The sequence below is a fragment of the Typha latifolia genome, unplaced genomic scaffold (assembly GCF_019914945.1).
Source record: "Typha latifolia isolate L0001 unplaced genomic scaffold, TyphaL0001v2 contig_29, whole genome shotgun sequence".
Classification (NCBI taxonomy): Eukaryota; Viridiplantae; Streptophyta; class Magnoliopsida; order Poales; family Typhaceae; genus Typha; species Typha latifolia.
Window position 1 is genome coordinate 20,422 of NW_027330477.1, and position 27,721 is coordinate 48,142.

Here is a 27,721-nt window from a genome sequence, read left to right on the forward strand (position 1 = left end):
CCTAAATTATTTCGAGTCATTTTTGTTCTTGTCATACGTGTCGTTTCCTAATCCATTTCGCGAAAAAGTGTCATCGATTGATCTCCGAGTTATATTAGGACATGATTAAGACCTCCACGAGCAACTTGCTCCCCTTACGGAATGCATAATATAGTTGAAGCATCTCTCCTGATGTCACAAAGTGATGTACTAATTGTGATTGTTTACAAAAATCTCAGTACATGTCTCCAGTGAAAAGAGAGAGAATTCAGTGCAGAACTGTATATTCCACTCTCCTTGTTGCTTAATGAAGCTAAGCATGCTCTTGGCATCCACTTGAGGTAGACTATGTTGAGGTACCTGTGAAGCCTTCTCTTCTTCGAGAAGGGTTCTCCTTTTTGTAACAGCAATGGGCCATGATATAAAATTATTCTCTTTTGTAGTTTTACGAGACATTATTATACAAAAAAATGTATAGTATCACATCAATGAGCATAAAACCAAAAGCTTCTTTTCCATAAAGACATGCATATCTCCTTCTCATGCAACTCTTCTTTATATATTTCTGTGCCTGGTTCCACAGCAGCCCAGGATTCTCCAAACACTCTCATTTATACTCAGAACTCTTCTCTCACCAACCACAGAGCCAGACTAAAAGATAGAGCAAGAACTCCATTGCTACCACTCCCATGGCTCTGCACTCACCTCTCGTTATTTTCCTTTTTCTCCCTTTGATATACCTCCCACTCCATGCCACAGCACTTGACACACAAGCTGACTTCCTCTCTCTAATGAAGAGTTCTCTCCTTGGCCCCTCCATGGCTAAGTGGAGCTCAATTTCCATGGATGCAGGAAATGGCTCCTACTGCAACCTCGCTGGCATCTCCTGCGACGATCGTGGATACGTGGTCGGGATCGATATATCTTCGTGGTCTGTCGTCGGCTACTTCCCGGCCGGCGTCTGCTCGTCTCTTCCGATGCTGCGGGCCCTCCGCCTCAGCTACAACGACATACGTAGCGCCTTCCCAGTGGATGTCCTTAACTGCACGTTCTTGGAAGAGCTTAACTTGAGCAGCTCTTGCTTTACTGGAACAATTCCGGACATCTCACCTCTGCGGTCCCTGCGCTCCATTGATCTCTCCAATAACTTCTTCTCTGGTGATTTTCCAATGTCGATCATGAACCTCACCAATCTCGAGGTTATCAACTTCAACGAGAACCCGGGGTTCGAGGTGTGGCGGCTACCGGAGGCGGTCGCCCGGTTGACAAAGCTGAAAGTTTTGATCCTATCGACGAGCTCGATGCGAGGAGAGATTCCTCCGTGGATTGGAAACATGACGTCTCTTACGGACCTCGAATTTGCCGGGAATTATCTCGTGGGCCGGATACCGGCGACGATCGGAAAGCTCTCAAATTTGCAACTTCTTGAACTTTACTACAACTTGCTCAGTGGAGAGATCCCGGATGAGCTCGGAAATCTGACACAATTGACCGACATTGATTTGTCGGAGAACCATTTAACCGGCGGAATACCGGCTAGTCTCTGCAGTCTTCCACATCTCTCAGCACTGCAGCTGTATAGCAATAGACTGACCGGAAATATTCCCCCAGTTCTTGGGAATTCTACTGAGTTGAGAATTCTATCTGTTTACAGGAACTCCCTCTCAGGGGAATTGCCGTCGACTCTGGGGAAATTCTCTGAGTTTATAGTTCTCGAGGTGTCGGAGAATAGCTTCTCGGGGAAGCTGCCGCCCGATGTTTGCGCCGGTGGGAAGTTGCTGTATATTTTGGTACTGAGCAATCTCTTCTCTGGTGGATTGCCAGAGTCGTATGCAGAGTGCAAGACTCTGCTACGTTTCAGAGTCAGCTACAACCAGCTGAGCGGCTCAATCCCTGAAGGGATTTTTGGCCTTCCCCATGCTTCAATCATTGATCTGGCTGATAACCATTTTGAAGGTACGATCTCCAAAACTATTGCGAATGCTAAAAATCTGTCATCGTTGTTCTTGCTGGACAACCAGTTCGTGGGGAATTTGCCAGTCGAGATCTCATGGGCTACTAATCTGGTTAAGATAGACATTAGCAACAATATCCTGACAGGTCCAATTCCTTCAGAAGTTGGCAAACTAAGTAAATTGAATCAGTTGTCATTGCAGGGAAACAAGCTGAACTCATCCATTCCCGCCTCACTCTCTTCACTTCGGTCTCTCAATGTTCTGAACCTTTCTAACAATCTTCTAACAGGGGAGATCCCTGATAGCCTCTGCAATTTGTTACCCAATTCACTAGACTTCTCAAACAATCAGCTCTCGGGACCAGTCCCCCTCCCCTTGATCAAAGAAGGCCTCCTCGAGAGTGTCTCCGGTAACCCGCAACTCTGTGTTGCATTCCATCTCAACCTCAGTGGTAGTGGCCCATTTCTTCCTCTCTGTCCGAAGCCTAGTATGCGACGAAGGCTAAATAACATCTGGGTCATAGGGATTTGTGTGATGGTCTCGGCCGTCGGAGTCGTCTTGATCATAAGACATTGGTTTAGTAGGAAGGATTCGGTGACCGAGCAGGAGAGGCTCTCGGCTTCTGAATCATTCTCCTATGACATAACGAACTTCCACAGACTAAGCTTTGATCACCACGAGATCGTCGAGGCATTGATCGATAAAAACATCGTGGGTCATGGCGGTTCGGGGACAGTGTACAAGATTGAATTGAGCAATGGCGAGTTGATTGCTGTCAAGAAACTATGGAGCAGAAAGATGAAGGATCGCTGTTCACCTGATCAGATGCTCCTCAACAGGGAGCTCAGAACAGAAGTTGAGACACTAGGAAGCATAAGGCACAAGAACATTGTTAAGCTATATTGCTGCTTCTCTAGCATGGACAGCAATCTCCTGGTCTATGAGTACATGCCAAATGGAAACCTTTGGGATGTTCTCCACAAAGGATGGAAGTTGTTAGAATGGCCTACTAGGCACAGGATTGCACTTGGTATAGCACAGGGATTGGCTTATCTACACCATGATCTCATGTTTCCGATCGTTCACCGTGACATCAAGTCTTCGAACATACTCCTCGACGCAGAGTTTGAGCCCAAGGTTGCTGATTTCGGCATAGCAAAGGTCTTACAGGGAAGAGGAGACCGTGCTTCATCAACCACAGTCATAGCAGGCACATATGGCTATCTAGCCCCAGGTATTGTTACTATTGTATTCACACTAAGATTTTTTTTAGTAGTTAGAGATGACTTCTTGTCAAAGTTGATAACTTTTCTTTCTTTACAATCTCAGAGTATGCATACTCATCCAAGGCCACAACAAAGTGTGACGTCTATAGCTTTGGTGTGGTACTAATGGAGCTGGTGACCGGGAAAAAGCCGAACGAACCGGAGTTCGGCGACAACCGCGATATTATATATTGGGTATCAAGCAAGATAGGGACCAGAGAAGGGGCAGTAGAGGCTTTCGACAAAAGCATATCATGGAACTTATACAAGGAGGAAATGATACAAGTTTTACGTGTAGCCATTCGTTGCACTTGCAACATACCAAGTCTGCGTCCATCCATGAATGAAGTTGTTCAACTGTTAATTGAAGCCGACCCTTGCAAGTATGATGCCAATGGCTCCTTCAAGCTTAGGGAGTTGAAGGAAAGATTCAACTAGAGGGTTTAAAAAATAAGTTTAGTAGTAGCATGTATACTTATACTTTTACCTATAACTATACTGAGCACTAGAAGAGTATTAAGAAGTTTTTGCTCTATATGTATGCCATTATAATCTCTTTGCCTCTTTGGCAAGGATTTTACTGAATCTAAAACAGACTACTGCTTTGTATTTACGCAGCATCTGGTGCCCTGGACCTACATACAACATATGGATCAATGTTCTCCTTCTTTTGGGTATTCTCCTGCTTAATTTAATCTCCTTTTCTTCACTTTATTTGATGAGAGTGATCTAAAAGAAAGATGCCAAAAAGGAGTAGTACTGCCAGTCTGCAAGTCTTGCCGATGTGCTCTGGGTATCATTCTGATGTAATAGTTTGTTGGATGTGGTCCTCTCGATAATTATACAAGTGTAAGAAGAGAAAAAACGGGTAATAGTAAGTAGATAAACTAGTATCTCCATTAACTTTGGCATGAGTCCACTTAGAAGTGGGACTAACTTTTTTTGGTGATTGAATCCATTGTGGCTTCTCCATTGCATACCCATCATCATGGGTTGAATGCCACATACACCATATGGATGAAATAGACCTTAGTTTCTTCAGATGATTGAAGGCAATACCACAAAGCGATTCATTTGGCTTTGGAAAATTTCAAGCTAGTGCTGCTTACCTGGTTCTCGTGGACTTCTGTAGAAGTACCTGAAACTTGATAGGAAAAGAAAAAAGAAGAATCTCTAATTAGTTCTTAGATTAAGATTTAAATCAACAGAAATCAAAACCGAAACTTAGTAACACATTGGCCCGTGGAAATTCTACAGTCGATTTTGAGCTGTCACGCCCACTTGGAAGTCGTGATTCCAAAAAGGAAATTATTTTGGTCACCATTATTAGAGATTCGATTATCCCATGAAATTCCAACAGGCAACTGCCTTTTTCATAGATGACAGAGGGATATTAGAAAGGGGAGATTTCATTACGCTTTCCCAAATAAATTCCCTGTCTAGAATTGAAAAGTGACCCTATTGATTTAATTCCAAATATGACACATTTCTATTTCAGATTCTCCCTAGAAAAACTTTAATCTATTCATTAATGATGCGGGTGTGAATAAGAATGTACTGAATAATGATATTAACGTGGGCACTGACAAATACGTCAAAGGATATGAGAAGAAAACATTTTCCTAATTATTGTGATTATTTTGATACCATTAAGTTTTTATTGGTGTTTTTTTAGCATTGGGCTAGAATTGCCAAGTACGGCCCATCAAGTGGGTTGGTCCAAGTAACCAAAGAAGATCCATTAGAGCGGACCAAATCTGCTGGAAAGGAACTGTTTGAATTGTATCGGAACGGTCCAAATCTGCAAGACTTGAGCCCCTCCGGCCCTCCCCCCCTCCCCCTTGTGGTATTACTTGCTTATCAACTATTCATTTTAAAATCAGAGCCGTTGAAGCGTCGCATCATTGTCACCTACGACCCTTGTACGGATACGTCCGTCCGATCAACATTGAACGGTTCATAAAATGACTTAAATCATAATCGAAATCCGGCGGCAAAAAGAAGCCAAGACGGTGACGCTTAACCATGGTTAAAGAGCGGTGGTTGGCCTGTCCTGCTTCGCTGGCAACCGTCAGTTTAACCGTGGTTACATTAACTCTGGTTAGACTACCTTCTCCTCCACCCATTGCAAGTTCTCTATAAAAGGGCAAGGCTAGGGGAAGGTGGCGGGGGCAAAGGAAGGCGTCATCGTACACGCCTAACTCTTTCTATCTCTTCGTCTCTCTCTCTCTCTCTCTCTCTCTCTCTCTCTCTCTCTCTCTCTCTTCTCGGTGTTCAGTTTTTTGCTGTCAATATGAGAGAGTGCATCTCGGTCCACATCGGGCAGGCCGGTATTCAGGTCGGAAATGCGTGCTGGGAACTTTACTGCCTCGAGCACGGCATTCAGGTGTGTTCTCTTGCTTAGATCCAGATCCAGCCAGATCTGGTATTGTTTTTGTTATTTTTTATGTTTTTATTGAATTTTTGCGTCTATCATGGAAGCGATTTGTTGATCTGTTGTTAGATTTAGGCTTGATGTGATTTTGAGACAGAATTATGAGTGGATATAGGTTGTACGACGAAGAGTTGGTTGATATGTGTGAATGTGGGTTCCCATCATCGATTGATCTGTAGGCATTTGCTTTTTTTTTTTTTTTTTTCATGTTCTTCGTCGTTATTTGTTAAATGAAGATTCTGGAATTGATCTCGTCTTATCGAGGTTTTTGTGATCAAATAAGATATGGTTTGATTAAGAAGATCTCATGTGTCTGTGTGAATGTGAAGATTATGAAATTATTCCTTTATTCTCCCTCTTGCTTTGATCATACGAGTCTTTCATAGATTTTGATCTGATACAGTTGTGTGAATGTGGACGCCTTATCGTTAGGTTCTGGCTTTGTCCTTTTTTGTCTTTCAGATCTGGGGCTTTTAATCGGATCTGGTGAATTGCTCTCTCTTTTTTAGATTGGGTCTTCATGTTCGGTAATATCAATGTTTGTATATGTAAGTACTTAAAGGAGTAGGCCCATCATTCATTTTTTCAATGTCTTACGATGACCAATGCTTTGAACGTAATCTCGTTCTTCTATATAGAATGCTTCATCTTCTGTCTCACGACTGTCTAAGTTCTATGATTTCTTATATTAGCTTGAGATTGTATGTATTTCCATTTCATGGAGATCTGGCCATTCAACTGGATATCATATTCTTTTGTTGACGTCCGATTTTTGGTAGATTTATTAATGCACTCTCCCTATGGTTACAGACTGGATCTAGTGTTGGTTCCTAGGTATATTGCGTTAAATGACTAGCTTTAAAACAAAAATGCTGTTCTAATCTTTGCATTTAGATGCAATTATAATCCTTAGAATGAATTTGTTGTCAAGCAGAAAATTATCTGCGTTTTAATTAAACTGAAAATAACGTGCCTTTTAACACCATATCTATTGGGCAGCCTGATGGCCAAATGCCCAGCGACAAGACCATTGGCGGAGGTGACGATGCGTTCAACACCTTCTTCAGTGAAACTGGTGCTGGAAAGCATGTCCCTCGTGCCGTGTTTGTTGACCTGGAACCCACTGTTATTGATGAGGTGAGAACTGGAACATATCGCCAGCTCTTCCACCCAGAGCAACTCATTAGCGGCAAGGAGGATGCTGCCAATAACTTTGCCCGTGGCCACTATACCAGTAATTCCCCTTGCCTTGTACTCCCAAGTCGTTTTGCCTCATTGGATCTGATTCCATAATTTATTTGTATACTCACATTGTTCAATTACTATTTGCAGTTGGCAAGGAGATTGTGGATCTCTGCCTTGATCGCATTAGGAAGCTCGCTGATAATTGCACGGGCCTTCAGGGCTTCCTTGTCTTCAATGCTGTTGGTGGAGGCACTGGTTCAGGCCTTGGCTCTCTCCTCCTTGAGCGCCTCTCTGTTGACTATGGGAAGAAGTCGAAGCTTGGCTTCACTGTCTACCCCTCACCTCAGGTCTCCACCTCCGTTGTTGAGCCCTACAACAGTGTCCTCTCCACCCACTCCCTTCTGGAGCACACTGATGTTGCTGTCCTTCTTGACAATGAGGCCATTTACGACATCTGCAGGCGCTCTCTGGATATTGAACGGCCCACCTACACAAACCTCAACCGCCTTGTTTCTCAGGTATGTTCTCTCAAGTGTATGATTAAATGCCTTGTTTCAATATATGTTTTTGACAATGCTTTGGTTTGTGCAGGTGATTTCATCCTTGACCGCCTCACTGAGGTTTGATGGTGCCCTCAATGTTGATGTCACTGAGTTCCAGACCAACCTTGTTCCCTATCCAAGGATTCACTTTATGCTTTCTTCCTATGCTCCTGTCATCTCCGCAGAGAAGGCTTACCACGAGCAGCTCTCTGTTGCTGAGATTACTAACAGTGCTTTTGAGCCATCTTCCATGATGGCGAAGTGTGATCCTCGCCATGGAAAGTACATGGCTTGCTGCCTCATGTACCGTGGAGATGTGGTGCCTAAGGATGTGAATGCTGCTGTTGCTACCATCAAGACCAAGCGCACCATTCAGTTTGTCGACTGGTGCCCGACTGGGTTCAAGTGTGGCATCAACTACCAGCCACCAACTGTTGTGCCTGGCGGTGATCTCGCCAAGGTGCAGAGGGCTGTCTGCATGATTTCCAACTCCACCAGTGTTGCTGAGGTGTTCTCACGCATCGACCACAAGTTCGACCTCATGTATGCCAAACGTGCCTTTGTGCATTGGTATGTTGGTGAGGGCATGGAGGAAGGAGAGTTCTCTGAGGCTCGTGAGGATCTCGCTGCGCTGGAGAAGGATTACGAGGAAGTTGGTGCTGAGTCTGCTGAAGGTGAAGATGGCGATGAAGGTGACGAGTACTGAGTTCTCGGCCATCAGTTCTATGTCGTCAGTTGGATGTGTGGTTCCCAGTTATTATCTAAGTTACTATATTTGCTGTCTAGTTTCTTGGTGTTGTGGTGCTGAGTCTGCTGAAGGTGAAGATGGCGATGAAGGTGATCAGTACTGAGTTCTTGGCCATCAGTTCTATGTCGTCAGTTGGATGTGTGGTTCCCAGTTATTACCTAAGTTACTATATTTGCTGTCTAGTTTCTTGGTGTTGTGGTGCATCTCCCAAGTCCCTTGTTGAGCTCTTATCATCTCCTGGAAGTATTTAGTCCTTTTATGTATTTTCCAATTACCATGTGATGTTTCTGATATTGGATTTAAACATCTGAAGGGTGATTATTAGCTTGGAAATGTTTTATTACACCGCTGTCCTATTTTCCAATTACTATGCTTACAGGATGTTTATGTGTACTGTATTTATAAAAAAACTTTAAGTTGAATCAGGCTAGTAATTTAGTCTGCCGATATTTCTGCACTTGAAAATTTCACTAGGCTTGGGGAACAAGGCCTAGTCATGATTAAGGTTACACATAATATCTTAATATGGAACGGAGAACAGCTTAGTCTGCTGGGAAAGTGTTCTTGCCTTTTGTAAACATGAGTACGCGAAATAGGAGATAGTTATTCTCTAATGGCTTTCTCGTAGATTCTAATGAACTTATCTTCTTTCGGGAGAATGTACGAAGAAATTGAAAGAGAAAATTACAGCTTCTTCCCTTCTTGTTTATCGAACAAAATTCAAGGATTTCAGACCCTACGGTAAAAATAAGTTTCCATATTATGTGTCTCTGTATCTACCGTCATGTCTCTCGTCACTCTTGTGTTCCTCATTTTTCTCATCTTCTTCAACTCTAGCAACAAGACGAAAGTAGAGGTTCAAAATCCAGCGTAAGAGGTCATTCTTTTTTGTCCCTCAGTTTTCCTCAAATCTTGCAATAAAAGAAAACCAGAGGTACAAAAATCAAGCATTAAAGGTCACTACTGTACCCAAATAGTTTGAATCCTATCTTGTTATAACATAAATTGTGAGTTCAATTTTGAAGCTAATATTTTTAATAAATTTTATATTAAAATATTATATACGAATATTTTAAACTTATTATATTTTGATTGACGCAATTATCTAATTTATGTATTAAAAAAAAAGACTAATCACAAGATATGTCAATCAATACAACTCCAATAGTCAAAAAAGTAAATCCACAAATGTCAAAAATAATCTTGTCACTTGTCCTCTTCCATGGACTCCCTCGAAGGACTACATGTAGTCCCGCCGTGGTCAACTTTGCCATGTATTTCGACAGTCGTCAAAATACACGATCTAAGGCCATTCACAAGTCAAAACCGACAGTTTCTAAAGGCAACAAAAGTTGGCTTCTCGTGATCAATAGTTTATATGGCCTGCACATAAAACCAAAGGAATTCCAAGAGAATGATGCAAAATAATATAAGCTTGCTTTCGTTGAGAGTCGAACTCAAGACCTCCCGCTTACTAAACGGGTGCTCTAACCAACTGAGCTACGAAAGCTGAGTTGGCTGCATTTAAGTGATAATAAAAAATTATTAAATAAATGCATTCCTTTTGTATAAAACGATTACATCCAAATAAATTCCCACTGGCTTATCAAACCCCATGACTCCATGAGAGGCAGCAAATGTTTGGCCAATAAGTGGACCATCCATAGGACCCAAGTACGCACTGCATCACACATGCCCTATGCTATGTGAGATTTAGGGCAAGCACTTTCCCACTGGTGGCACAACTTGGTCCACCAGGACCCATAAAACTAGTACAAATGTCTAGCAAAACATCAAGCTTTTGAACTACATAGACCTTTCTGAACTTTGCTGGAAGTGGGTCATCTCAGTGTTCTACTCTAGCTTGGGTACTTCCAAGTTTTGAAAGTTTAGTTGGGACCCGAGTGTAATTTTCATGAAATGTACTATTTTTTTAGTTTTTGTAAAATATATATTTTTTTATTAGAGAAAAGGAGTTGAACCGAGTGAGAGAACACGGTGTCTTTAAAATATTAGAGAATCAAACTAGAGAATTCAGGAGCTGCAATGAATTTTTAAAGGAAAATTTGCTTAAAAAGCCCCTATATTATGAGCTTTTTAAGATTCTAATTTCTACCTTGTCACCTTTTGTAATCTCGTCCCGATCTTTTTCTAAGAATATTTAGAAAGAGCTTGTAAGTTAACTTAAAGTCACATTAGTCTGATGGAACATAAATATTTTATGCACTCACCCTAGGAGACTCTCAAATAAGATGATGAGAATAATTTTAAGATATTAAAAATATTTTCCTAAGTAGAGATTTTTTTAAAAAAAATATTTTTGGTAAAAAATAATGATTTTATTTTAAAAAGAATGATAAGATAGAGTTTGGGATTCTTTTTGTAAAATTTCCCAAATTTAAAAGATATTATTAGTTAGCCCTCGAAGAAGGAAAAGGGTAGCGAATATTATGTCCAAGTCTTGGATGGACCATTAGCCTGGCATCAGGTGGTCAGTGGGGCCAATTCACAAATTTTCTCTTTTTTGGGGGGGTTGAAAGGCCAAATCACATTAATGTTTGGCTTGGCCCACAAGGACTAGTATCGCAAAATGCCACCAACGAATGCCAAATGATGACGCGAGTGGGCTCGATTCGACGTCGTTTTGCTCCTTGTCCCGTTGCTCCTCGTGAAGTAGTAGTTTTCTTCTCGCCTCATCTCTAAATTAAAACGTTAATTTAAAACCAAATATCTTTATTTGCATATTGCCCCCCATCTAAATTTGATATTTGTAATAATACCCTTCAAGACCTTTTTGTGTTTTGCCTTTCGAAGTCCTCACTTTTGCCATGTGTACCTTTCAAGGCCATAGGATTATTCATGTACGTAAACAACTTTACAGGGATTTTTTTTAAACCTATTTATATTTATAAATAATTAGATTCAGATCCTCTTAATCACATATTGACATTCTAAACTATAAAAATTTCTCACTCTATAATATTAACACAAATATTAAATAACTAAAAACTTAATGGATAACTAATGAAAAAGAAATTTCTGTAACAAATAAATGAACCTATATTTGGGAAATGGAAATATAAAGTGGGTCCGGGGTCCAATATAAGAGATTAAGAGGCGTGCCGCGATTTTATTTGGAATTAATGCCACAAAAAATTATCGAATCCATTGGGTGACACCTAACCCTCTTTGCTTCGGTGTTTAGGCTTCAATTATTGACTTAGTGTTATAATTTGATCTAATCCGGACAAAGCTTTATATTTAAGTATAGTATGTATGACCCAACTTGGACTCGATCGAGAAGGCCACGGAAGCTGGATGGGTCAAATTGTGGTCCAATCTAAGGATCCGAGTGGCTATCCTACATATATCTACTGCTAAGTAAGCTGATTGTAGCAAAAATTATGCGATCATGAGTGCAGGGGATCCCTCCAACCGAAATCCATACGCGTTGCTGCATGGGTTGGATGCTTCTGGTGTTATAAATTTATGTATTTAATTGCAAATATGAAATTAACTGAGAAGGCCATTCTAACTATAACTCTTTCTTTTACTGTAAGAAAGAAGTAAATGCCAACAATGTCTACATTAAACTTTGGGCAGGGGACAAGAAAAACCACATATATGAACCCAGTCATCTCCTTCAAATAGTACTCCTCATCCTTTTGTCACACCTAACAGAAGAGTACTAGCTAGCAACAGCAATGGAGAACCAGGGAAAGAAGACCGCCTTGACCCAGGAGCCCCTTGAGATCGACGAGGCCGGCCAAACCCCCACCGACCTCGACGTCGACGACGACGGCCGCGAGAGGCGAACAGGTCTCATATTCTTCTAATCCTTATCCACCTTTGTCTCTCTCCCTCTCCCTCTCTCTTTCTCTCTCATGATTCTTGATAGCTTTGTATGCATTTTTGTAGGGACTTTGATAACTGCAAGTGCTCATATTATAACTGCTGTGATTGGATCTGGAGTGCTTTCATTAGCTTGGGCAATAGCTCAACTGGGCTGGATTATTGGGCCTTGTGTTCTTGTGGCTTTCTCTCTCATCACCTGGTTCTGCTCCAGTCTCCTTGCAGATTGTTATAGATCTCCTCATCCTGTGTATGGCAAGAGGAACTACACGTATGGAGATGCAGTAAAAGTTAACTTAGGTATATATATTAAGCTTTAGTGTGAGAGTTAATTATCTCGGTTTCCTTTTTTTTCACCTTGTCTCTCTTCTCAGGAGTTGTCAAATATAAGTTTTGCTCATTGGCTCAATATGTGAACCTAGTCGGAGTTACTATTGGATACACAATTACTACTGCCATCAGTATGGGGTAAGAACTAAAAAAACCAAGCATACATACGTACAAAAATGGATGTTCATGTACTCGTTCTCATGAAATGACCAGGGCCATCAAAAAGTCCAACTGCTTCCATCAAAATGGCCATGATGCGGATTGCGAAGCATCCAACACTACAAACATGATCATCTTTGCAGCAATACAGATAGCTTTGTCTCAGTTGCCAAACTTCCATAAGATATGGTGGCTTTCCATAGTGGCAGCCGTCATGTCTCTTGTATACTCTACCATTGGGCTTGGACTCGCCATTGCCAAGATTGCAGGTTGTCTTCTTAATCTTAACTAGCAAAAGAAATGGGCATTAACTCTATGGTTCTTGGTATATGTTTGAGGTTTTGTCTTTAGCTTACTCTTAGCTTCATTTGTTTTGAAAATTTTAGAAGGGGGACAGGTGAGGACCACACTCACAGGAGTAGCAGTAGGAGTGGATGTCTCTGGGAGCGAGAAGATTTGGAGGACGTTTCAATCTCTTGGGGACATAGCCTTTGCCTACTCGTATTCCAATGTTCTCATTGAGATCCAGGTAAAGAGATAGAGATAGGATCATCATTAAATATGTGTGTGCATCCCTAGATTCAAATAAATGTTGTATGGGAGACTTAAATTGTAAAACTTTGACATATGTCTTCACGAATCAAAGAGAATGATGGTATTGGTATGGAACTTTTACATATATATATATATAAAAAAAAGAGATAAATAATCCATCATATCGATATTCTATTTTAATTCTCAGAGACAAGACAATGAAGGAATCTATAAGCTAAAAGTACGAAAACGTATTTCCAAAAGTGTCTTGTCTAAGGAGCCAATTATACAAAAGATCCTTTTCCACGTCTCTTCAGCCAAGTGTCTCTTATCCATATTAGAAGGTCTTGCATAATTGTCTTTTCTCCATAATTGACAATTTAACAATAACTTTGAACAATTACACTTCTGCAATTAATAGCATGAACGGAGTCTTTCATGAGCATAGGTTAAAAAACATTTCCAATAATAAAACATTCATAGCAATTACCCACAAGTAACCAATCAAATATATATATTATTTTTTTGCAGGACACTCTAAAATCTAGTCCAGCAGAGAACAAAGTGATGAAGAAGGCATCCTTCATCGGGGTGTCCACCACAACTACCTTCTATATGTTGTGTGGAATCTTAGGCTATGCTGCATTTGGGAATCATGCACCTGGTAATTTTCTTACTGGGTTTGGCTTCTACGAGCCCTTTTGGCTCATAGACATTGGAAATGTTTGCATTGCCATCCATCTTATTGGAGCTTACCAGGTATATATATATATATATACAGGATCTACATCAACTTCACAAAGGGTCATTTTTCACTTGCTAACATGATAGTAACATTGAATTGCAGGTATTTTGCCAACCAATATACCAATTCGTCGAGAACTTGATCCGAAAACGTTGGCCTGACAACGCATTTGTGACGACGGAACACATTATAAAAGTTCCAGTCTTTGGTGAATTTCCCTTGAGTTATTTTCGCTTGACCTGGAGAACATTGTACGTCATGATCACTGCACTTGTTGCGATGATCTTTCCCTTCTTCAATGATTTCCTCGGGTTGATCGGGGCTCTGTCGTTCTGGCCGCTTACCGTCTATTTTCCGGTGGAGATGTACATGGCGCAAGCTAAAGTACGCAAGTTCTCAGTGCCATGGACATGGTTGAACATCCTGAGCTTTGTCTGCCTGGTGGTGTCTGTGCTTGCAGCTTGTGGGTCTATTCAAGGGCTTATTCATGATCTTGGAGGCTACAGACCTTTCAAAGTATCCTAGTGATATTAGTTAGATGAGGAGCTCAGTGGATCCTTCTTGCTTCGGCTTGGTGTTGGCCTTTTGTGTTGCAGGCTTGCAGCTTGTATTTGCGAGTAAATAATTCAGGGAAGGAGCTAAAGAAGACAGTAGAGCAGCCAAGACCGCAGAGAATGCTTTTTTATCACAAAAATAAGCTAGAGAAATAAATCTTCATTTGTTTCTTGTATTTATGATCTCAAACAAGTAACCTGCGTGAATTAATCGTTCTAAGTAAGAATGGCATAATTTTAAGTAAAGCTATTTGTTGAGCTCACGCAAGGATAAGCTTTTAGAATAAGGCAACAGCCAGCCAATAAATCAAATTGTCTTAAAATTAAATCAGCCTCAGGATTCTACAAATTCCAGCAGGATAAACTGGAAAAAAAGAAAGAATGGAGAAGAAGCCTGAAACAACTTCCCAAACAACTCAAATGACCGTCAACATTCCATTCTAAAACAAGAAGAAAATTTCAAAAGGTAAAATCAGCTGGAATTCTTCGCCTATAATCCTGAGTTGGTCAAGCTCTGTTCTTCTTAGCGGTACTGAGATAGCAAAAGAAGAAAAGGTAGTCGTCAGTACGAGGCTTGAGGAAAAAATCAAATTACAAAGTCAGATAAAAGGAAGAATGACGATATACATCGGCGATAAGCATATTTTAAGTACCAAAGCCAATATTTTCAATTAATGATGGCTTCATATAATTAGATTCTATGGAAAATCACAAATATTGTGAATGAAATATGAAATATCATGTCAGCTTCCAAGATAAGCAACAAAAATGACAATATGTGAACAAGTAGTTAAAGAAAAGTTGCATTCAAAACATTATAGGAGCATCGGCACTTCATCTATTCTCCTTATATCACCGCTACTCAAAATTTTTTTATCAGAACATTGTGTTTCAACCCCTCTTTAATCTGCAAGAAATGTATAAAATGGTGAACTGCCAAATGGATTCTTAAAGTACCTTAATAAAGCCAATCTCCTTCGCATTGCTACGGAAGCACTGCCTGCAGCACATGAGCCCATACTTTCGAATCAGAGCATGTGGATTGCCACACACACGGCTGCCAAATGCAACAAAAACAAATATTAGATAAAAGGAGTGCAGATGAGAGGGATAGATATCTAAATGTTATAAGTTTTGTTTTGCTCAGCATGCAATCTGGAAAAAGTTTAGGTTGGTTTAAGAAACCAAAAGAAACTTCAAAACATGGTTAGCTATGGAGTAAAGTGAAAAGTTAAACACGAGCAAGCAGTGATTGCATGAGCAATACATTATAGTATATGAAACTTTCAACCACTAAGTTAATTTATCGAAATATAATAGAAGAAAAGAAACAAGGTAAGTTGATAGAAAAAGGCATAATCTTTTATGCTGTAAAAATCAAATTAAAATAAAGAAAAGGAGCAAAAAAAATGTTCCACAACTATGGACAAGATTATCGCGAAAGTATATCTAACAATCGAATAGGGTAATATCAATAAATCGCGAACTCATCTAGACCCAACATCGGTCAACCTCAAAAACCCCTCTTTCAAACAATATTAAGAGCAATTCGGTTCTTTAATATACTATAATCTCACTTCGAACAACTGCGAGTAAAGGAGCCAAATTTATGACAGAATTCAAAAACAAAAGTCCTAACAACACAAACACCCAAAGAAGGGCAATAAAACCACACATTATATAATCAGCAGCATATATTGCAAGCCATAGCAGAAAACAAGAACTAAACACGAGGAAGAGGATGATAAATCCTTACCAAGTCCTAGATCCAGGGCCATAGTTCTTCGGATGAGAGTTCCAAACGTTGGAGTGGCCCATTCTTTTGCAGAGGAAACCCTAGACCGAAGCTTCTGCGAGAAGCGAGCCAAACCCACGAGCGCATCCTTTTATACCATCAATCGTCGACTTATCTAATGGGCTCGACTTCCGTATGTTATAATTGGGCTTTAATTGGGCCATAAGTAACTAGACCTTTATTATTGGGCTTCGATGGGCTCTTGAGGAGGGAGAATAGTCTTGTTTAAAGAAATACTCTTAAGACTAAAATGTTCCGAAGGGACAATTCACCCGACAATACCCTAGGGCATACTTTTCCACATAAAACCCATCCCCAACCCCTTTACTAAACCCCGTCTTCTCCGAAGGAAAGCAAGGGTTTAAGGCGTCTTCTCGCGTCCTCTCGCGCCTCCACTCTCGAAGCCTAAGAAGATGGTAAGCATATATCCTTTCTTCTCCATCCTCTCCTCTTTAGGTTTCCTTCTCTATTACCAATTAATCTCCTTCTCCCTCGAATCCGTTCCAGACCACCGAAACTGTGAATCCCAAGGCGTACCCTTTGGCTGACTCGCAGCTTACTATTACTATTCTTGATCTCATCCAACAAGCGGCTAACTATAAGCAATTGAAGAAGGGGGCTAATGAAGGTTTCTTGATTCGTGCCCTGCAACCGTTTGTTTTTATTCCTATGTGGACCCTTCGAGGCTAACTTTTGGTGGGTTTTGTGTTTCTTGCTTCTTTTGTGTATTTTTAATCTTTGTAGCGACCAAGACTCTCAATAGGGGTATTTCGGAGTTCGTGGTGATGGCGGCGGACACGGAACCCCTTGAAATCCTACTCCACCTTCCTCTTCTTGCGGAAGACAAGGTACCGAGTTCATCTTTCTTGGTAGAAACCGGTAGTTTCTCTTGATATTATGTAAATTTTTTAACTCGGCTTAAAAGATTCTTTTTTCTAACGTATGCCGCTAAAGTTTTCTATAACCACAAAAAAAGAAGGTGGCTATTATGTATTACGAAGTAGTTTTACTCTTGCAGTGCTATTATGTTGTAAACCCTCGATTATATTAGAAGTATCCAGTTGTTGACATTTGAAGGGGTTCACTATGCACAAAATTGTTGTTGAAATTACTAAAATCCTAATTTTTCCATGTTATCTTAAACTCTGCTAACTAAAAGATTGCATGAGATTGCATAAGATAGTTACTTTAGTATTCTTGTGAATTTTTACTGCTTATTTGAATCCTGAAATCCAATAAGGATCGTATTCTAATCCAAATTCATTATTTTCATAACTGAAACCGCATAATGTTTTATTGATAACTCTTGTGTCTTACTCTAAAACCTATAATAGCTGTTTATTGTCGATAATAGCCATGGAGATACAGAGGCAAGAAAGACAAATAAAACACAAAGTATCCATCTAAATTTGTGTTGGTATATTGATGCAAGAAAATTGTCAAAATTCTGTGGCGTTATTTTTCTTCTTTTAATACTTTTATTATGAAGCTATCTTTTTTCCTCTTTCACCTATTGTCCAGGCCCAATGTTGTCACTGCGATCCATTTAATGAATTTCTGTCAATCATAGTTTGTCTCTTCATGTCAATTTTAAGCCCAATGCTGTGTGCAGTTTTTCTTTTTCATTCTTTACTGAAGTATCATTTCTTATGTGTATATATGATGAAAATGTTTTCCATGGTAACAGAATGTACCCTATGTATTTGTCCCTTCAAAACAAGCACTTGGTAGAGCCTGTGGGGTCACAAGGCCTGTTATCGCTTGCTCAGTGACCAGCAATGAAGGTAGCCAGTTGAAATCCCAGATACAGCAACTCAAGGTTATTTTTCCTCCAAGATCTAAAGATCCTATTTCACTTGAACTTCTATGTTCTCTCTCTCTCTCTCTTTTTTGCATTAAAACACCACACTTTTTCTCTCATAGTGTTAACTTATTACTGAACTTGCAGGATGCCATTGAGAAGCTGCTAATCTAGTATTTTTCCGGCATAATATGCCTCAGAATGAGAACTTTATTGGAGTGGTGGTTTCATGATGTTTCTTCGGCAAGTATATCTGCTATTAGTCAAGCACTTCCTTTTCTTTCCTTTTCTTTATGTTGTAGAATGTGAGGTCACTAGAGATGGACAAGCAATCAATTATCTTGTAGCTATTAATGGACATCCTGCTTAATAGCACTTTGATATTGCGAAGAGATGGATATTTACTTGATTAGTACTACTGTTTTCATACCTTTTAGTTAAAAGCTACTAAATTAAGCTCTCCAAATTCTCACCTGTCTTAAGGCGATCGTTATCTTCGATCAATCTGCACTTAGGTTTTGGCTGATGAATCAAGGATTGTACTGTTCCCCCCCTTTCTGCAGTATTTTTGAAGTGTTCCAAATGCTTTCTTCTTTGCTCGTAAACTTTTAATATCTGCTTGCTCTTACTGAACAAATGTATGCTTTGTCATCATTGGAATGCCAGAATCATCCTAATTTGCAGTACCCTCTAAGTGATGGAGTGTGTGGTTGTCGATTTCAAATAGTATATCGAAATAATGATAAATCACTGTTAGAACGTACTATTCCCATTCCACAACATAAAACTACTTCACTAGGAAATATTACAATTTATCCGTGGAAAGAAAGTTCTTACGGTCTTGGCACAATTTGTAATGCTTCTGCACATCTACTGGGCATCTGCAGGATTAAAGTAGGCAGCGCATGAGGAAGAGCTCGAGCAACAACTCTATTATTTTTTAGCACAATCAATCATCCACCTAACCTTAGTCGTCCTAACAAATTTCCACCAAACTAATCTTTTAGTTAGGAAGTCATCTCAACTCAATGATTCCTCTTTAACACCCCCCTCTCCCCATAAATTTTTTTTGAAAAAAAAAAACACAACGAAGAGAAAACTCGATGATTCGTCTCATTATGATCTTGGGGTAGTTTTATATATTTTACGGTGTACGACGGTATTATATACATACGGGTTGCCACCACACGTGAGGGTAGATCTCTTACAGCCCGGAGCGCAGGAATTCGGTACAGAGGTGTAGCGCCTGTGGAGGATTCCGTTTGGCGTTGCTTGCGTACGCAAAGGAGTGTGGTGTGTGGAATGTGGAGTGTGGACCGTGTGGTGGAACTGTGGATACAGCAGGGTTGGTCAAATGGTCGAGTATTAGATTAGTTATTAAAACTTTTGTTATCTGGTTTAATAGATTAAAAAGATGCTTAAAAGCGTGCAGCTTTGCCTTTAGGCTTTAGCCCATCAGCCGTCCATATCCAACACAGTATTTGGTGGAACGTGACAGACAATTTTGTGCCAACCATCACCATCACCATCAACTATGATGGTAACTTTATTTTGGCCCAAATTTCTGTTCCTCCTGTAATCTCATTTACTGCTCTCATTGCAGCAAACAGAAAATGGATTAGATTCCAAAGCCCACGCTCGGTTTCTATTTCTTCTTGATTTAAAAACACTATTTTAAATTTCTAATTAATTATTTTAATTCTAACTTAGAAACATTATAGAAAAGTAGATAATTTTACTTTTAATTTGAGTAAAATTATTTCATATGGTATATCAAAAAGTCTCTCCCGTCCCTCAATAAAATGAATGTAAGTATACAATACATATAGAAAATATAAATATTTTTATTTAAATTTATATATGAGAGTATTTGAGTAAATCCTTACTTCTTATTTATACTTTTATCTTAAATCGATATCACATGAAAATTAATATTTTTAAGAGCTCAAAGAAGTAACTCATGCTGGAATGAGCATGTGGTCTGTTCGGGCTTATTCCGGGGAGGGGAGTTGATTCGAAACAGCTATATATATATATATATATATTATAGTTTCAAACGCATCTGAAAAATAATAAAAAAAATAAAATAGAAATACAGAGGCGGATATAATAAAGAATAAAAATGATGGAATGTGCGTGACTGAACGGTACGCCTGGACCAACCCAGCCGCAATCGCCGAAGCACATGGATGGATGCTTGACATTGTTGTCACTTCGGCTAAATGCATTCCAGTTCAAAACTCCGGTGGGACCACTTTGGTGGGCCCCGATGAAGAGTTTGGCTGGTCCAGCCTCGGATTCTAAATGCTTTCAGATCCGGCCAGGTTGTTTCCAGCTGGATTCCAACGATCGTCCTTTATCTCTCTCTCTCTCTCTCTCTCTCCACTCACGTCACCCAATTGTACTATACTTAATTATTTTAATCTCTCTATATCGGTTTCCCTACTAGACTGCTACAGGCTGAACTGAAGCCTTTTTATTATATATATCCTTTTTATCCTTTCAGGAGCCAACTCACAGCCTTCCTTCGTTACCCAATTTAAATTATATTTTGGGGGTCCTTTTGCTGTAGTGTAAACGGGAAAGCATCTCTGATATTAAATTCTAGAGTGGAATACAGAAAGGGACAGATAATAGTTCCAGCTTAGTCCCCTAAGTTTAGAAGTAATAAACTATAGAAGAATGTGCATAAAACACCCTATATTTGCGCAATATTATGGTGTACAGGTTTATCACCTGCATTTTCATAATTGACAAATGATTCCCTGCATTTTGGTTATTTTTCGTAAAAGACTGTGTGCTACTTAATAGTGGAATCCAAAGTTTTGGAACTGTAAATTAGTTAAAATAGAGGGTGTTAAATGCAAATATGTAAAACCTTTTCCGTCCTGGATCCGGACGACTCCAGCTCACCTTCTCCCCGCACGCTTCCCTACATAATGGATTCATCCCCCACGCTACCCCAGCTAATCCCCCCCTCTGCCAGCCTGGTATCTTTCTGCCTTCATCCAACTGTTCTCTTCTTCCTTATAACTAAACCTAACCCTCATTAAACTCAGCAGAGGAATCCTTAAACCGAGGAGGAGGAGAAGAAAGAAGAAGAAAAGGTCGAAGAGAGAGGAGATGGACCCGTGTCCGTTCGTACGGGTCCTCGTCGGAAACCTATCGCTCAAGATTCCGGGGGCGGCTCGGCCGGCTGGTGCAGGCGTCCACCCCTCCACCGCCCCGTGCTACTGCAAGATCCGCCTCAACAACCTCCCCTACCAGACTGCCGTCGTCCCTCTCGTCCAGCCAGGGTCCGACAACGCGCCACCGCAGACGGTGGCTCTTGCTGCAGCGTTCCACCTCTCCAAAGCCGACCTGGACCGAATAGTCGGGAAGTCCTCCATCTTCTCTGGCGACCGATCTGCGCGACTCAAGGTGGCGATATACACTGGCCGGCGAGGTACTACGTGCGGGATGAGTTCGGGAAGGCTGCTAGGGAAGTTGACTCTGCCATTAGACCTTAAAGGAGCGGGGGAGAAGGCCGCGGTTTTCCACAACGGGTGGATCCCCGTTGGGAAGAGCTCCAAGGGTGGCTCCGCCTCCCAGATCCACCTTACTGTGCGGGCAGATCCGGATCCGAGGTTCGTCTTCGAGTTCGACTCCGATCCAGAGTGCAGCCCTCAGGTCTTCCAGCTTCAGGGAAACATGCGGCAACCCGTCTTCACCTGCAAGTTTAGCTGCCGCAATCCCAGCGATCGCCACTTGCAATCCAGGTCCGCTTCAAATCCACACCCCCTCACTCTCGATCTACTCATGATTTACTCTTCTAACCTCGAATTCTTGAACAGATCGTTGCAATCAGAGCCGAGTAGCTCAAGAAACTGGCTCGTCTCCTTCGGATCCGACCGCGAGAGATCCGGAAAAGAACGCAAGGGTTGGTCGATCACCGTCCACGATCTCTCGGGATCTCCAGTGGCGCTCGCTTCCATGGTAACCCCCTTCGTCGCCTCGCCCGGCACGGATCGCGTGAGCCGCTCCAACCCTGGCGCGTGGCTCATACTTCGACCTGGTGATGCCACATGGCAGCCATGGGGCCGCCTCGAGGCGTGGCGCGAGCGCGGCGGCGGCGCCGCTGCCGACGGCCTTGGGTACCGCTTCGAGCTGCTTCCCGAAACCGCCTCGGCCATGTGCTCCGGTGTCTCCATTGCAGAATCTACGCTGAGCGCGAGCAAGGGCGGTAAGTTTACCATCGACCTCACGTCGACTCAGCCCTTGGGGCGTACTTTCTCGCCGGGCTGTAGCCCGAGGGGTAGTGGGGATTTCGGATACGGGCTTTGGCCTTTCTCGAGCTATCGCGGCTTTGTCATGTCGTCGACTGTGGATGGGGAGGGGAAGTGTAGCCGGCCGACGGTGGAGGTGGGTGTGCAGCACGTGACGTGCGCGGAGGACGCCGCCGCCTTCGTAGCGCTCTCAGCCGCTATCGATCTCAGCATGGACGCTTGCAGATTGTTCTCGCATAAGCTCCGGAAGGAATTGTCGCATTCTGATTCGATGCGGTGATTCGGATGCGTTTTAATTCGTGTTTGCTCGTTGTTTTTTTCAGAGCATTTCCATTGATTAAATTTTTCTCTAGGTCTTGAGGTTAGATCGAGATTGTATAAAAGGGAAGGCAGATTGCTCGTTTGTTTTCGGTCGATTGGTATTTTTTTTTTAGTCTTCTAGGTGTTTTTTCAATTCTAGAAGCGATGAGGCGAGAGGCTTATTTAGCTATTTAGTTTGTAACTTGTAGTAGTAGTAGTAAGTGTTTTCAATCAAATTTGAGGAAAGATGGTGATGGCTACTTGATTTTATTCTAATTTTTCTTTTGCTCGACCGCAAGAATCCTTTTCAAATTATATCCAGTTTTGAATTGCATATATGAAGGCCGCGGCTATTTTGCTAATGTCCTCGTCTTACCCTTCCGGTTGAGAAGGATTGCGAAATTGAAACGAATGCCGCTTTTGAGGGCCCCCTCAGTCACATGGTTGTGCTTGTGATCAGTGGTACACTTCTAGTGGCCCAAAAAAATGAACAAAAACAGTCGTTTATTTGATGCATGTCTCTATTTACATATTATTTGTTAAAATTGTGTATACTTATATTTAATACTTGAAAATTGAAGTTATATGGTGTGATAAAGTTATCACGTTGATTGTGTTACCTATATGTGCATAAACTTTCGCCTTGTACACCGGGAGGCCTAACGTTTGGGATTAAGCAATATAGCTTCTTCTGGGATTAGGGTTGAGGAATTGACGGATGAGCTGAGGCCACGTGGCTTTATTTATGGCAATCGGGCTCATAATAAAGCGGGCAGTAGTTGGGATGGCTGAAGCATCGATCTGATATGACATGATAGCTGTCATTGCGGCTCTTTCTGGGCTTACGGAAAGCATCCAATGCGTCGCGGACGGTATGGGATTGAGGTTTGGAGTCCCAACGTCGCGGTAGAGCCGTTGGATGTTGGATGGATGTCGAAGAGAAGAGGGAGCAGAGGTGGTCCGCTGTGTCCACTTTGTTTCGCCTGATTTGGGTATAAACTAAATTGACTCGAATCCGTACGGAAGAGATCGATTATCTGCAAACCTCGACTGTTGGAAATTTTGCTGCAACCAAATATAGGCTTACAGTGGAAAGTAACAAGCTCGGGTTTGTATGCTTTAATTCAAAATCAACTGGGATTGCTAGGAGCTTACATATGTACGTTAACATGTTGATTAGAATTTAACTCAAGGAGTAAACGCGATAAATAGGGGGGAAAAAAAAATACAGGGTGCTGTTTATAAATGTGATATCTGTAAACACTAACAGGCTCTGCTTTTACATCTACCTGAAATCCTCGACAATTCTTACATTATTTTCGTATTATTACTGAAATCATCCCTGCCTCCTGAAAGACGAGTTGCGGTTGGAACTAATGACGGGATAAGACATGGCATAATCGTCAAACCCTTCGTTTTGCATCAGTGCGAGAACGCTAAAACTCAGATAAGTTGGAGATAACTCTAGGAGGGGAATATCTTTATCCAGGTACTGCCGCATTGGCCTACCCACAGGCCACAGGCAATGGATGTGAACAAAGTAGTCGAAGCTTTAACACCATTCCCACCTCATCCAATGCACAATTATCGTCCAATCTTGGGTCCAGTGACTAACAATCGAATCCCTTCTCCAATTCTCCAATCACTCAATCCACCAACACAAGGTGTTCACCTTGTACATTTTGCTCTACTGTCCTCCTTCCACAAGTAAAGTCTTATTTGAAAGCACCAAAAGTAAAACATTAAACTACATCTCTTCACCATCATAGTCCACCCATACTTGTTTGACTTGGCTACTGGTAAAGCTCAAGTTTTTTAAACAAGCGAGTGTTATCATCATAGTAGCCAGTAGTATGTAAATTATTGGATGTCGAGCAATTGATATAATCCCAGCATGGTTATTATCAATATCATGGAATTCCAGCTCTACGCCAAAAATACCATTTCTTGAGTTGCCATTGTAGTTAATATTGAGAAGGCCCAAGTATTGACTTGGCAAGGCAGGAGAGAGTACGAAGACAATTCCTTGCCCGCTACGGTCATAAGATTGAGAGATGATTCCAAACGCAAAGCTGGTAGAGGAGATGGAGATGATTTTACCATTGGAAGAGTTCCAAAAACGAAGAGGAGATGGATGGAAGGCATGGCCTTTATTCTGGCAATGTTCTTGGATGGAGCTTTAAGATGAATGGTATAGCTCAAGACTAGGAAGACAATTCAATTCATCTTAAACAAATGACGAATGTTGATGATTGTAGATCGTCTGCAGCAGAGACCGCATGACTGTGCCGCAACACTGCATTGCAATATATACCGGTTGCTCTGTTTTTAGCAATATCCCACAAGTGTAGAAGCCCTAATATTTTCTTAGTTTTCCAGTAACAAAGAAAGGCAAAATTAACAGTACTATCATTTCCAAACAAAAGAAAATTTTACTTCAATCACCATCAATCTATGCAGACATAATAGAAGATCACATAGAACGCCATACCAGACTGTTCATAGTCTAAAGTCATGCATCAAGAACAGTGACTATAAAAAATTGCCGTGAAATGAACGTCATATATCAAGCCCTACAAAATGGGCATAAGAAACAAGTCCAATTATTAATGGGGTTTACTAAAAAAACATGAGACAAATTGCCGATGATTCTTCTGTAAATAGTAATGCTACAACATGGTTATACAAACTTGTTACAAGTTTGGACTGTGGCACTACACCATTTCATTGGAATAGCTAGCTTGATATCAGGATATATATAAAAAATACACTCTCTAAAAATTCTTCAATTCAAGGATCTAAGTACGAATCAACAGGAGCAGACACTGCCGGACTGAATAGATCCCTAAAATTCATTCTGAGTGATATGCATACATTGTATATTAAAAATATTGCTAAGGCTCTTATAGTTGTTAGGATAACACTAACATGGAAAGCAGATAAGGAATATATATTACCTCTCTATCTTCACCAACTATCATCTTCCTCCTGAGAGAACGGATACAGTTGAAACAGAGGGGTAGGACATGAGACGATCATCGAAACCTTCGTGCTGAAGCAATGCCAGAGCACTAAAGCTCATATAAGTTGGCGATAACTCAGGGACCCGCACATCGCCATCCAAGTATTGCATCACTTGGCGCATGCTAGGCCTAGCTGCAGGCAATGGATGTGAACAAAGTAGGCCAAGATTTAATACCATCTCTGCCTCGTTCAACATGTAGACTTGTCCCAATCTCGAGTCTAGTGTGTTAAGGATCGATCCCCTATGCCAATTCTCTACAACCCAATCCACCAGAACGTGTTCATCTTGTGCACTCAGCTCTACTGGCCTTCTTCCACAAGCAACTTCTAATATGAAAGCACCAAAGGCGAAAACATCAGTGAGAGTGGTCGCCTTGCCAGTTCTTGCAAGCTCTGGAGCGAGATAACCCATGGTTCCGGCGACATGGGTAGTTTGCGGATCAGTTCCATGATCGCATAATCTAGCTAGACCAAAATCACCTAGTCTACCATTCATCTCACTGTCAAGAAGCACATTGCTGGCCTTAACGTCTCTGTGAATCACAACTTGCTCCCACTCCTCATGCAAATATAAAATACCTGATGCCACCCCTTTAATGATCTGGAACCTGCTATCCCAGTCCAGAGTTGGCTTACTGCTGTCGTGTAAGTATTTGTCTAAGCTACCATTTGGCATGAAGTCATAGACCAAGAGGAGCTCTCCTTTACGCCGGCAGTAACCCAGTAATTGGACTAGGTTTCGATGTCGAAGGCGGCCCAAGCTCACGATCTCTGCTACAAACTCCTTCATCCCTTGCCTTGACTCATGAGACACTCTCTTCACTGCAACCTCCATTTTTGATGTGGGTAGCACCCCTTTGTACACTCTTCCAAATCCTCCTCTACCAAGTAGTTCATTGTCCTTGAATCCATTGGTAGCTCTGAACAGATCTTTGTACAAGAAGCGGTGAGGTCCATACTCGACCTCCCAATCTTCGAGCAGCTCTAAGAATTTGATTCTTCTCCCAGCAACGAAGAAAACAGCAGCGACAATCAGTAGTGCAAAAGAAAATGCAGCTAAAGGCAATGAAATGCCCAAGGCCTTAGCCTTTGATCTTCCTTTAGGTCTTGTACGAGGAAGGGAAGGTAATTTTGAGTAGTCGAATTGCTGAGCAATTCCATTCATCTTAAAGCTCCATCCAAGAACATAGTGAGCTGTCAGGATAGTGCCAGTTGAAGAGGAGAATCCAACATACATGGTTTCCAACAACGCAGTTGAAAGATTGACAGTGGAAGATAACAAAGGCTTACCGGGTTTGGGAATTCCTAAAGGAGATAAGGTGACATTTACTTGCATCTTTTCACCATCATAGTCCACCCATACTTGCATGGCTTTCCCACTGATAAGGGTCAAGTTATTAAACAAGCCTGTATCAGCAGCATAATAACCAGCTGTGTGAGAATTGATGGATATCAAGCTATTGATATCAATACCAACATGGTTATCATCAATATCACGGAACTCAGGGCTATAAATCGTATCAAGCTCAACGGCAAATACATCATTTGTTGGGTTGCCGTTGTTGTTCGTATTGAAAAGGCCTAAGTACTGGCTAGGCAAGGCATTAGAGAGATCTGTGGTGGGAGAGATCAAGAAGGCCATTCCATGGCCACTAAGGTCGAGATACTCTGAGAGGATGGCGAACGCGAAGGTAGTGGAGAAGGAGAAGGTTTTACCATCAGAAGAATTCCGAAAGTTCAGAGGGAACGGATAGAAAAAGTGGCCCGACGTCCTGTTTGTCTTGTCGGTTAGCTCCAAGAGACCGTTGGATGTGATTGATGCTGCTCCATCAAGCTCCAGGTTTGCACCAGGAAATCCATTGTAGATAAATCCATCTTCACTTGCAGAGACTGCAAGATTTAGGAGGAGTAGATTGAGGAAGAAGAAGGCCAAAGTCTTCAGGAGCATAGCTAAAAAGGAATTTTAAGGAAGAGATACACAGAGACAAGATCTGTTGAGAACTTTAAGCAAGCAATTCATATGTATAGATTAATTATACCAATTGCGTGATGGATGGCGACGGGGAGTGAAATTGGGTAGCAGTTTCCAGATTTGCGTGGTCAAAACGTTTAGTTGAATATGGAACTCGCAACTATGGCCCTGTAATGACTTCCCAATAGGGTTGTAAATGAGTTGAGGATGAGTGAGCCGGCTCTAATTCAAATTTAGTTTAAAATTAATTTTGAGCCTTATTTTAATGTTTAGGCTCGGCCG

General features: G+C 41.3%; 7 protein-coding genes and 1 non-coding gene across 9 annotated transcripts; 5 read left to right on the forward strand and 3 right to left on the reverse strand.

The window, feature by feature from the left end:
• Window positions 1-565: 565 nt before the first annotated feature.
• On the forward strand, window positions 566-3,816 carry LOC140802538 (uncharacterized). The gene is made up of 2 exons (XM_073158067.1): window positions 566-3,168; window positions 3,264-3,816. The coding sequence occupies exons 1-2, from the start codon at window positions 669-671 to the stop codon at window positions 3,635-3,637; spliced, it is 2,874 nt and encodes a 957-aa protein (XP_073014168.1). The 5' UTR covers window positions 566-668; the 3' UTR covers window positions 3,638-3,816.
• Window positions 3,817-5,262: 1,446 nt separating this feature from the next.
• LOC140802548 (tubulin alpha-3 chain) lies at window positions 5,263-8,451 on the forward strand. 2 transcript variants are annotated; one of them, XM_073158078.1, is made up of 5 exons: window positions 5,369-5,585; window positions 6,633-6,867; window positions 6,966-7,336; window positions 7,410-7,870; window positions 7,953-8,451. In XM_073158078.1, exons 1-5 carry the CDS (start codon window positions 5,493-5,495, stop codon window positions 8,209-8,211), a joined length of 1,419 nt encoding a protein of 472 aa, XP_073014179.1. In that variant the 5' UTR covers window positions 5,369-5,492; the 3' UTR covers window positions 8,212-8,451. The 2 variants fall into 2 exon arrangements, with proteins under 2 accessions (XP_073014178.1, XP_073014179.1); XM_073158077.1 differs by having other exon boundaries at window positions 5,263-5,585; window positions 7,410-8,451.
• A 1,093-nt stretch (window positions 8,452-9,544) lies between these two features.
• Window positions 9,545-9,618, reverse strand: TRNAT-AGU (transfer RNA threonine (anticodon AGU)). The gene has a single exon. It is a non-coding gene; the product is annotated as a tRNA-Thr (tRNA).
• Window positions 9,619-11,712: 2,094 nt separating this feature from the next.
• Window positions 11,713-14,528, forward strand: LOC140802543 (amino acid permease 6-like). Its single transcript, XM_073158073.1, has 7 exons — window positions 11,713-11,927; window positions 12,027-12,260; window positions 12,335-12,428; window positions 12,504-12,718; window positions 12,836-12,978; window positions 13,515-13,742; window positions 13,831-14,528. Exons 1-7 carry the CDS (start codon window positions 11,813-11,815, stop codon window positions 14,251-14,253), a joined length of 1,452 nt encoding a protein of 483 aa, XP_073014174.1. The 5' UTR covers window positions 11,713-11,812; the 3' UTR covers window positions 14,254-14,528.
• Window positions 14,529-14,585: 57 nt separating this feature from the next.
• On the reverse strand, window positions 14,586-16,148 carry LOC140802544 (small ribosomal subunit protein uS14z/uS14y/uS14x-like). Its single transcript, XM_073158074.1, has 3 exons — window positions 16,039-16,148; window positions 15,240-15,339; window positions 14,586-14,814 (listed from the first exon to the last, which is right to left on the reverse strand). Exons 1-3 carry the CDS (start codon window positions 16,098-16,100, stop codon window positions 14,806-14,808), a joined length of 171 nt encoding a protein of 56 aa, XP_073014175.1. The 5' UTR covers window positions 16,101-16,148; the 3' UTR covers window positions 14,586-14,805.
• A 188-nt stretch (window positions 16,149-16,336) lies between these two features.
• Window positions 16,337-18,290, forward strand: LOC140802540 (uncharacterized). The gene is made up of 5 exons (XM_073158070.1): window positions 16,337-16,493; window positions 16,585-16,705; window positions 16,822-16,925; window positions 17,765-17,896; window positions 18,026-18,290. The coding sequence occupies exons 1-5, from the start codon at window positions 16,491-16,493 to the stop codon at window positions 18,050-18,052; spliced, it is 387 nt and encodes a 128-aa protein (XP_073014171.1). The 5' UTR covers window positions 16,337-16,490; the 3' UTR covers window positions 18,053-18,290.
• Window positions 18,291-20,842: 2,552 nt separating this feature from the next.
• On the forward strand, window positions 20,843-22,719 carry LOC140802547 (uncharacterized). Its single transcript, XM_073158076.1, has 2 exons — window positions 20,843-21,636; window positions 21,712-22,719. The coding sequence occupies exons 1-2, from the start codon at window positions 21,002-21,004 to the stop codon at window positions 22,421-22,423; spliced, it is 1,347 nt and encodes a 448-aa protein (XP_073014177.1). The 5' UTR covers window positions 20,843-21,001; the 3' UTR covers window positions 22,424-22,719.
• A 1,916-nt stretch (window positions 22,720-24,635) lies between these two features.
• On the reverse strand, window positions 24,636-27,448 carry LOC140802545 (L-type lectin-domain containing receptor kinase SIT2-like). Its single transcript, XM_073158075.1, has 2 exons — window positions 25,401-27,448; window positions 24,636-24,739 (listed from the first exon to the last, which is right to left on the reverse strand). Exon 1 carries the CDS (start codon window positions 27,413-27,415, stop codon window positions 25,421-25,423), a length of 1,995 nt encoding a protein of 664 aa, XP_073014176.1. The 5' UTR covers window positions 27,416-27,448; the 3' UTR covers window positions 24,636-24,739; window positions 25,401-25,420.
• Window positions 27,449-27,721: the final 273 nt, after the last annotated feature.